Here is an 11,438-nt window from a genome sequence, read left to right as displayed (position 1 = left end):
AAAAAATATATTGATGTATATATTTTTTCTCTATTATTATTATTTTTCTCTTAGAGATAGGATACGAAATGAGCATATACATGAAAAAGTTGGAGTAGCTTCAGTAAAAGATAAGATTAGAGAAAGTCGCCTTAGATGATTTGGTCACATAAAACACGGCCTTTCAATGACCAAGTTAGGAAAGTAGAGGTTTTAGATTTGACTTATGTTAAGAAAGGTAGAGACAAATCTAAAAAGATTTGGTTAAAAAATAATAGAAATAGTCTTTCTTTATTAGATTTAAACGAGAATTTGATTTTTAATAGGATACAATGGAGAAAAAAGATTGATGTAGCCGACCCCACGTAGTGGGATAAAGGCTTGATGTTGTTGTTATTGTTGTATGATTATTTTTCTTTTATATTGTTTAAAAATATTAATTTTATGAGGTGCATTAATTGGATTTCGTAACGAATGAAATTGGTTCGAATTCAAACTTTGTTTAATTGTTAGTTTGAACTAAGATTGCCTAAAGATAATGGTTCTAACAACAACAATAATATGTGATGGGAGGAGTCATGGATGATGGGAAAAAATTATTACGTGCGGGTCTGGATTCGTCCGGAGATCAAAAAATGCGTCACATCGTCTCAAAAAAGTAACACGCTCGGTACCGAGCACTAAGTACCGCTCGGTACCGAGCGCAGAACCGGATGGTTCTCTCGTCCGGTGTCTGCACAGAATAATCGCTCATGGGAAAAAATTATTACGTGCGGTGTACTAGCTGGGGAAGACATCTCAACATGATGGTGTGTAAAAGATAAGAGAAATCTGCTAAAGTGAAATAGCATTGGCAATAGACGAGGTGAAGATAAGTCAGAAGTGGCGGTTGATGGAGAAGGCATCGCTGTGTTGGTTGCATGCTTACTGGGCAGATATTGCTAGCGTGGCGTGTGGAATTTCATCCGAAATAAGCTTCCAGACATAGTTCTTTAAAAAAAATAACAAAGTACTCCACTCTTTGCGCATCACAAAGAACTTATAATACTCTAAAATGTAAATGAAAAATGAAAAACTCTCTGAAGTCTTAGAATCTTTTGGAGCCAACTTTTGGTCATCCTTACTCATTTTGCAGACTATTTCACCATATCAAAATTGTTGCGTTATGAAATATTCGCGGCGATAGAGAAATATAAAGTTTAACGTCTTAGTTTTGTACGAAGCTCTAGCATGCAATTAGATAAAAGAGAGGGTTCAGCCTTCATAAGAGACACTAGAGTTTTTATATGGAAACCCCTGAAAATAGGGACAAATCATAGGGTCTGGCCCAATTAGAATGAACCACTAATATTTATAGTTGATTACATATAAGTCCCTTCATTGGGAAAGGCCTTGGTTTGATGTAATAAATATGCATCATATAGAATGCATTACACAATGAGAATTAAAAGAATCAGTATTGACATGTTTGTTTAGTTGGCAGAATCATAGTCGTCGGGCGATAGAGGTCGGAAAGACTGTTATATGGCGATGTAGGTCGAAATGATCGTAGTCGGTGGGCGACGGAGGTCAGAAAGACCGTTTTCTGATGATGGAGGTCAAGAAGACTATAGTCAGTGGGCGACGAGTTCAGAAAGATCGTTGTCTAGCGACTTATGTTGGAAAGACTGTAGTTGGCGGTCGACAAAGGTCAGAAAATTCATTGTCGGCGAGCGAAGGAGATCAGAAAGACCGTTGTCTGGCAACGGAGGTCAAAAGAACCATAGTCGGCTGGCAACAAAGGTCATAAAGACCTTTATCTAGCAACGAATGTCAGAAAGACTGTAGTCTGGCGATAAAGGTCAAAAGGACCGTTTGTGTAGCGACGATGATTAGAATGATTATAGTTGGCGGACAATAGTAGTCGGGGAGGGGTCCAATAATAATATGTGGTCGGGACTAAGTCTGAAGACACTCGGTGGTTGGGCGAAAGTCCGTTGTTAGTTGGTGGCTAGATAAAAATCCAGCATTAGTCGGTGATTAGGCAGAAGTCTGGCGCCAGTCATTGGCCTCGTGAAATTCCGACATCAGTTGGTGTTCAAGCAGAAGTCTAGAGTCATTCGGGGGTTAGGTAGATGTCTGACGTTAGTCGTTGACCGAGCAGAAGTCCGACAATAGTCCGACGACAATCGGTGGCCTGACAGTGGTCGAGGAGGAGTTTGATGGCAAGAGAGCTCTAGTTTCTCTCTCTTCCTTCTCTTTCTTGCCTCCCTTCCTTTGCTCCCTCATTCCTCCTCCCTTTCATGAGGAATAAGGGGTCTTATAGTTTTTTGAGAGTGACATGACCAATAAATAGGAGGGAGATCAAGAGTAAGTTGGGAGTAGTTTGAATGGATGGCCGATAAGGATCCCCTTGGTTATGGACTGTTTACTAGACATTTCAATGTCTTAATGATATCAGAATTTGACAATCTTGAGCTCGTTGGATTAGTCTCATCAAGGCACTCGATTCGACTATAAGCATGTCACATTCAAAAACTGTTTGGTCATCCAATTTATAGTTTGAATTTTTAAATGTGCTTCGAGTCATTGATTTGGACCCATTTGGGTTTGGATTGAGTCGAATTTGGTGTCGTATTTTCAAGACGTTTAGTTCGACTGTAAGTTTGCTGAAATTTGAGTCCATATGATTCCTAATTTGATTTCAGAAGTTCAAACATAATTTTGCCTCATGATTCGTGCCCTTCATGATAATTTTTTTATGATATATCAAACATTACATTAGAGCAAAGCAACAATGTTTTTAGCCTTAAAATAATAATGTCATTGGTCAAGTTTGAGTCATAACTATTGCCCTAATCTAAATGCAATTAATTAAGAGCAACTTTGTTCAATTTCTATATTGATATATTCCATTAAAAAAAAAGAAAATATGAAAGAAAAATTATACTTATTTTACAATTTTTCAATTGTTTAGCCTTTCATGTTACAATTATAATTTCTATTTGATCACTATTTTAATCTTTTTTTTATTAACAAGTAGTTTTCTAAAACAATTTTAAAACAATTATTTTCTTAGCAATAATTTTATAATCACCTTTAAAAAACGGCAACCATTCACTCATATATATCATTAGTTATATTTAGTTTTAATTTGAAATTTTAAACTTTTTGAAAATGTCAATCATATCTAAATATGTCGTAGCTCATCTTAGTCTGTTGGTTGGTTAAGAATTTCGACTATCAATTAAGAGATCGTTATTTGAATCTTATTTATATAATATGTGTATGAATTTGTTTTAGTTTGATAAATATTTTTAGGAAAAAGTAAAGAAAATTGTGGTCGATAAAAATCTACTCTTCTTTACAATAAATAACGAGCCCACGACTCCCCGTTCATTAATTTCTCTCCTAGGGTTCTTTTGTGAAGGGATTTCCTTTGATAATCCTATCATTTTTCTGCAATCCTTCGAATCTTTGTGATCGATAGCGAGAGTGATGGCTTCGGATGAAGGAAAGAAGGTCACTTTGAAGAGCTCGGATGGCGAAGAGTTCTTGGTGGAAGAAACTGTAGCGATGGAGTCTCAGACGATCCGTCACATGATAGAGGATGGATGCGCGGATAGCGGGATCCCGCTCCCCAACGTCAACAGTAAGATCCTTTCGAAGGTTATCGAGTATTGCAAGAAGCACGTCGAGTCGGCTGCCAAGGCCGCTGCGGCCGGCGGTGGCGATGAGAAGACTGCCGAAGAGGATCTTAAGGGCTGGGACTCTGATTTTGTGAAGGTTGACCAGGCCACGTTGTTCGATCTTATTTTGGTATGTATATCTTGCTTTTTTATTTTTTATTTTGCTTGCCCTAATTTCCTGATGACTTTCTTTAAAAAATATATATATGTTGGCGATCAATAATGGCGATTGCCGATTGTTTCTATCGTTTCATGTTCGTTTTTAAGGTTGTTTTCCTTTGATATAAATCTTTATGAGTCTTAAAATACTCGATGGAATGATTTGGGAAAGAAGACTGAGAATCGTGATTTCTGGCTTTTTAGCTTATTTATGGGCTGTTAGGTTGCAATATTTCTTAAGGCCTTTTTGTTAGCTGCAAATTAAATGTAGTGGAACTATTTTCTCTATTTGGTTGGATGTAAAGGAACTATGAATTATAAACCTAATAGATCTATACAATTTTTAAAAGCATCATTTGAACTTAAATTAAAATATTGAGAAGATTTTTCGTATAAAACATCTATTTTTAATGAAAAATATGTCACGCATTTAGTTGCTCCAGATTACCACCAGAGAGTAACCAAAAGTGACCACCATCTTCAAATTTAGCAATAAAACGGAAAAAATGTATAAATGTAGTAGATCCCAAAATTTATGGATGAAGTTATGCTCCTTCTATGCAAGCTATCTTTCTTCTCCTCTCCATGTCAGATCGAAAATCTTTCACCCCTTGTTCTCAGATCTTAAAAATCTTAGTGACTCTTTGCTCCTTAAGAAATTAAATTGCACTAATTTTATTTTGTATCAAACACGTGAAAAAATTAAAACCTCTATATTTATTTTACTATACACTCCTAATATTTGCAATCAAACAACCCTTTAAGGAAGATGGCAGTCTAATGTATTTCATTTATAGGCTATATGAAAATTTATTTATTTAATGCTATATATGTTTGTGATTAATTTATCCAGTTTTACCTTTATCAATGCTCACCAAGGTGATTTGGATATTGTATGTAGTTTTAGCTTTATTAGTGTGAAGATGATATGGTTTTTTAGTCTAAGATTATCATCTTGACCTTCATTAACCTCGTTCAAACTTCCTGGGTTTTGGCTTATTGAATCTCATTTTGGTGTGGTATTCATTGTGTTATAATGCCATACAAGTAGTTAATTTTATTGTGTTATCTTTTGCACAACTCCTTTCATTGTTGTTAAAATTATGCATTGTCTCACACTTTGCATGCAAAGCATTGCGATATAGACAAATCATGCATCACAACGTTCAATAAGGGGTTTTGATAATTTTGGTGTTTGGTTGTATGAAAAAGGAATGCAAAGTAACGTAATTGTAGTGTAAATCAGTTTAGTTCATTTTTTAGGTCAACAAAACTCGCCCAATTTTGAACTAGAATGCTTTACACCGCAAGCCAGCCACCTCTACCCACCTCAAGCCACTATTGCCTCCACCTTCCGGCTTCTCTCTTCAATATTCTCATTGAACTTTTCTAAATATACCCGGGAGCCATATTCAAAAAAATAAAATTAATCATATATGATGTAAATTTTAAAGAAATAAGATATATATATATATATATATATTGAGAAGTATAATAATAATATGCTTTATTAATTATGTTGTCTTAAATAATTTAAGATTATTGTATATATCGAAATAAATGATTTAAATGATTATCCATAATTTTTTTAAATGAATAAAAAATAGATATAACAAATTTAAAGGAATTAAAATATATATATATTATAAAAATGCATATATTTTCCCACTTGAAAATAACTTATAATATGTAAATATTTCCTTATATACAACATGTCTTGTGTAAGGTTAGCTTTGGGAGATATTTATTAGGTGTGATTATTATGTTTGTTTTGTTCATTGAGATGCTTTTTTTAATGCTCATATAATTGTTTATATAAGAAGATATTATGAGGAGGATATACTTCTACGTTAGGTATGATGGTTTGTCCTTATGACTTATTATTGAAAGTAGCCATAATAGTAACCATAAAGCACATGCGTATTGGAATTTCTTTTTATAAAATTTGAATGGAAGCGTGTCATCGAACATAGTTGTATTTGAGGCATCATTATAATTTTTTTTCCTAAAAATTAACCAACCAATATTTTTGCAATGATGACATTATTTTTTTTTATTTTTAGGCAAATTATTCATTGAAAATATTATTTGAAAGATATTTTTTAACATAATTGGACAATTTTTCTTACGTACAAATTAGTTGGGAGGAAGTCTATTTGGTGTCAATGAGTTGAGAAAATTTTCTTGATAGAGATTGAAATTATTGTCAATAACACTGTGGAAATTATGGAATATTGCCTTATCATGTGGAAATAATTTAATTACTTTAATTTTAATTTATCAACAAACTCATTTTTTTATTTTCATGATAGCTCTTTGCATAATGCATCCAAAAGATTGATCATTTTGATCTTGAAAAATGAATGTTTAATTTTTTGAAGAATTATCTGAAGATTCATTTATTTCATAATTAATTGTTATCTTGTTTGGAATATATACTAAACTTTTTAAATTTTGGCTCATCGTGATCTTATATTCTTTAATTTGAAAATTTCTGTTTTTAGGCCGCAAATATGATTAGGCCATGCTATAGTTAATAATTTATAATATTGATACACATCTCATTATTGGTACTAATTAATGAAAATCCCATTAAAAGAAAATTGCTTTTCCACAAGAAAATACTATACTTGCTCGTGAGCATTGTTGAAAGATTATAATATTATTATTTTTAAACACAGGTGTTTCATCACAAATTATATAATTTGATTTTATTAACAGCTGAGTAATTCAACTTTAAAACAAGGCTAAATTTATTTGTGTGGTATTTTTGGAAGGCCAACCTTATCTATGCATTTTGCTTTGTGAAGGAATTTGTCATGTTAATATGACCAATTTTCTCATAATTTTCTTCTTTTTTTTTGTTTTGTTCCATACGCATTCATATGGACTTTCTTTGTAGAGATTTTTTGTGGGTGTTTTTATTGAGAGCTATAAATGCTGTCAAGATCATTTTTTGCATTAGTAATTGTTAATAAATCTCTTAAATTTTGTTTTTGGGTATGGTATAAGTTTCTTGTCTTCTAAATGTAATTGTAAATTAAACACTGATGAATACATTTTATTTAGATCAAATTCAAATATTTTTCATATTGCTTTTGGTGCTGAGACCATCTTTCATCTTGAAATTGTTGAATCTCATCAAAAATTTCCTCTTCATTTTTTTTGTGAAAATAATATGCAAATTTATCGTGTCCTATGTATATACCATTTCATAGCTTTCAGTTTTGAGCTTGTTTCGATATTTATGTGATGGTTGTATCTAGATATTATGCATGAATAATAATGAATAGCCCAATGTTTATATAAAATAACATTTCTGACATTAGTATGATGTCCATTATTTACTTTATGATAAATTGGTTATTAATCATTTCCTTTTGATGTTTTGAATGAAAAAGATATATGATATTTATTTTTACATGTTCCTTGATGCAATAATTATTTATTTTCAAGTTTCCATATTATCCATGCATCATATAAAATACTTTTAAAATGGCTGATTGATAGAAGGGAAGAAAATAATAGAAGCAAAAATAATGATTGAGAGAAGGAAGATCTTAAGTATATTTTTGTTGGCATCAGGAAAATGAAAATGAATCGGTTTTTAAACTTAATAAGAGGTTCAGATTGACGAGAATCTTGGCATATTGGAGTGCATATCTGTCAACATTTCAGATGGGCATTTCAATTCCTAGGGAGATGAGTTGGCGTTCCAACATCCAATAGATTTTCAATGTAGGGTGCAACTGGTAAAGTTGGAAAGAGGTAATGAGAAAACAAAATGAATATGCGTTTTACTGATTTTTGGGTTGATAGGATATAACTATATATGGCCTTATTAATATATATTATAATTATAAAAAAATTGTTTTTGATAATAATACCATTATGTAAATAATAATACTATTAAAATGATCATTTTAAATCAAAACCTTAACTGAAATTATAATAGTCTACAATATCATTGTCAGCTTTTATTCTTATTTATTTGAGTAGTGTATTTGTAAGCAAAGCGAAATTTTTGATTTGATGTGGTTTGAAAAAAAAGGCTAGTTTATAGCTCACTGGATAATTATTAAAAAAATTTGCATTTGTGAATTTGAAATGACATGTTCCCTGGTGTATGCAAGAGGATGTTCTGCGGTGTATGCTTTTTGCTAATGATATTCTTCTTGTTGATAAGGCTAAAGAGGGGTTGAAGGTAAACTTAAATTATGGAGGTAAACCTTAGAGGCTAAAGTTTTTCGTTTGAGTAGATCTAAAACTGAATAGATTTAGTGGGGGATTTGTTACGTTGAACGATCAAGTTATTAATAAGAGTACACATTTTAAATATCTTGGGTCTATTGTTCAGATGGTGAAATAGATGGGGGATATTATTAGTAGAATTCAAGTTGGATGGATGAAGTGAAGGAATGCATCGGGTTTGTTGTGTGATAGAAAAGTACCGCTCAAACTTAAGTTAAAATTCTATAAGATGGTGGTTAGACCTGCAATGCTTTATGACACGAAATGTTAGCCATTAAAAGAGAAGCATAATATTAAGTTAAGTGTTGCAGAGGTGATGATGCTTAGGTGAATGAGTGGCTTTACTCTTAGAGACAGGATACGAAATGAGCATACGTGAAAATGTTGGAGTAGCACCAGTGGAAGATAATATTAGAGAGAGTCGCCTTAGATGGTTTGGTCACATAAAATGATGGCTTTCCAATGACCCAGCTAGGGGAATAAATGTATTAGATTTAATCTAAAAAGACTTGGTTAGAAAATATTAGAAATGACATTTCTTTATTCGATCTAAATGAGAATTTGACTTTTAAGAGGGTGAAATTATTCTGTGCGGACGCCGAATGCCATCCGGAGACCAATTAGAATGTGCCACGTCACCTCCTGCTTGGTATGCGGCTCGGAACTGCTCGGTACTGCTGACGTGGCCTATTCTAGTTGGTCTCCGGACGGTGAACTGCATTTGGCATCCGCGCAGAATAATCTCTTCTTAACCGGACACAATGTAGAAGAAGGATTCATGTAGCCGACCCCACATAGTGAAATAAAGGCTTGATGTTGTTTTTGTGAATTTGAAATGACAATAACTAAATAAAGTGAAGAGGTGGGGTTATAGAAAATGGAAGGCTAGGATTCTATAATTTTATAATTAGGATTTTATATTATTAGAATATGACGAGCCACTTTTTAAATAGTTGTATTGATTTGTGCTAATCAAGTATTTTTTTATACTTAAGTAATGTAGATAGTAATTAATAATTAGCCAGGTGATGACTATCAATTAATGAGTATTTGCTAAATTAAACTAATTATTTTTAAGTGTTGATTAATTTGTGTTTAATTAGTCTAATTAGGTATTGATTAGCTTAAGTAGACATTCTCTTTTTCTCTCTCAAATCCTTTCTTTGGTACGGTAAGGTAAAGTGTTAATCCTACTTGCATCAAAAGATTCAAAACAGTTACCAAGGATAATATCTTATCTTCAATATCCATTATTTTGCTAAATCTTATATTGGTCAATTGTCAACCTCATCATGGTTTAGCGTATTTAAATTAATTCTTTGGTTTTTTTCTTTCCTTCTTTGAATCAGTATTAAATTTTTTAATTATGCTACTTGTGTTTATATTACCTGTTTTGTTGGAACTGCATGCGATTTAATTGTTGACTTGGCGAGGTTTTTTTAAGATTTTGGATAGTCATAATTAGTTCTGATTGCTAATTATAGACAGGTAAGGCTAACAATTATGATAATGATGATGATGTTGATTTATGTCTATATCAGTTTGTGTTGCAATTTTCGGCATCCCTAACTAACTGAAGATTGATTTTCTGCTTATTTTGAATAGACTCGATGATTCCTGAATCTCCTCTGGTAATTTATTGGATTTGCGACTTTAGATTTTTGTTCATGTGTTTATCAACAAATGACTTGTTCGTTATTTAGCTGAGCTACCTGGTATGTCAGCTTCTCCTATCATTGTCCTCTGTGGGAAAGCTAGTCTGTGATTTGCTGAATCTTCATCCATTTCCAATTCTGCTGTTGATTTCAGTTTTATAGTTAATTTTGCATGCTTCCATAAGACATTTCTTGTCTCTTATACTACTTATGGTTCCTGTGATGTCTATAGGCAGCAAACTATTTGAACATCAAAGGCCTTCTGGACTTGACCTGCCAAACCGTAGCAGATATGATTAAGGGTAAAACTCCTGAAGAGATTCGTAAGACCTTTAACATCAAGAACGACTTCACCCCCGAGGAAGAGGAGGAGATTCGGAGGGAGAATCAATGGGCATTTGAGTGAAGTGGTGCCAGTCTCTTTTTATTTTTATTTACGATCTCTTGGAGTGAAGTAATGCTGCTATCTTTTTTTAATTAACTCTATCTTGTATCGTCGTTAAAAATTAGATTTCTCTCGTCTTCTCCATACTTGATTGCACTGGTTGTCTTATATTTGTTGCAAGTTGTTAAGAATGTAGTAACAACAGCAGATCTGTCCGCTGAAACTCTTTTGACTGCAAATTTAAGCTATTATCATCTTCTTTCAACCAACATGTCTATTTTTATCCATGCCTTGTATTATTGCAATTGTTGCTCACAATCTTAGGCAATGCTGCTGGTGAAATGTCTGATGAGTCCACCAGACTGCACTGTAGCTACTGCTGGTTGCTAACTAGTTACTGGAGTTTGACTGCTAATGTTATGTATCTTCCTGTAACTGGTAACTTGATTCCAAGACCATTTAAAGGCTTGATGTTGTTGTTGTTGTTTATCATTTATCCATTCTTGGCAACGAGAAATTATTCCGTGTGTATATGAACGCCGTCTGAAGTCGAATCAGAGCGTGCCAAGCTCTCCTTTGCTGTGTACTGCGACTGTTTGCTAGGTGACATGACGCGCTCTGATTTTCCTCCGGATAGTTTGGTGTCTGCACAGAGTAATTTCTCCTTGGCAACAGCTTATTGAGCTCCGGCCATTTATCAAGTAGCTGGAACATACCTAATCAAACTTTAAGATTTTGTTTGGGATAAATTTTTATCATTATTTTATTATTTTAAAATAATCCTATTGTGGCTGGTTTTCTTTCCCCTGCTTCTGTAGCTGCTATGAAGGTCCTTAAATCAAGATTAATATTAAATAGTCGTGGATGATTTAGAATTATCGTGGATGATTTAAATACTTACTACCTAAGTATTAAGTAGTCGTGGATGATTAAATCAAGATTAATTCAATCTAGGAAGAGTTTGATTTAATTTAAATCTGAAGTTTTAACTGCATCGTTTAGAACTGTATGGATTAATGGATAAACTAATCGTATTATTGCTACCTTTCCTAATTATTTTTTAAACTAATATCTCTTAATCATTTCACATTCACCAACGAAACCAAGATGGCAAATGGTTTGTCATGCTAAAACATATTGATTAATCTAAAAACAGCCATCATCATAATAATATTTCAAACTATTTAATAGGTGAAATTTAAGGTATGACAACGTAGATCTCAACATTTTTATTTATAGAAATAGAGATTATTTCTATGCGGTGGCTGGACGCAGCTCTACGTTCGGAGGTAATTAGATGCAGTCACGTTAGCAGTACTGAACTGCAGTATCAAACAGCCG

General features: G+C 33.0%; 1 protein-coding gene across 1 annotated transcript; it reads left to right on the top strand.

Annotated features, from left to right (window-relative positions):
* Positions 1–3,349: 3,349 nt before the first annotated feature.
* On the top strand, positions 3,350–10,362 carry LOC110106066 (SKP1-like protein 1). The gene is made up of 2 exons (XM_020835804.2): positions 3,350–3,777; positions 9,945–10,362. The coding sequence occupies exons 1-2, from the start codon at positions 3,457–3,459 to the stop codon at positions 10,116–10,118; spliced, it is 495 nt and encodes a 164-aa protein (XP_020691463.1). The 5' UTR covers positions 3,350–3,456; the 3' UTR covers positions 10,119–10,362.
* The last annotated feature ends 1,076 nt before the right edge of the window (positions 10,363–11,438 follow it).

Source organism: Dendrobium catenatum, unplaced genomic scaffold, assembly GCF_001605985.2.
Source record: "Dendrobium catenatum unplaced genomic scaffold, ASM160598v2 fragScaff_scaffold_1497, whole genome shotgun sequence".
Lineage (NCBI taxonomy): Eukaryota > Viridiplantae > Streptophyta > Magnoliopsida > Asparagales > Orchidaceae > Dendrobium > Dendrobium catenatum.
This window is presented reverse-complemented; position numbering and strand designations above follow the sequence as displayed.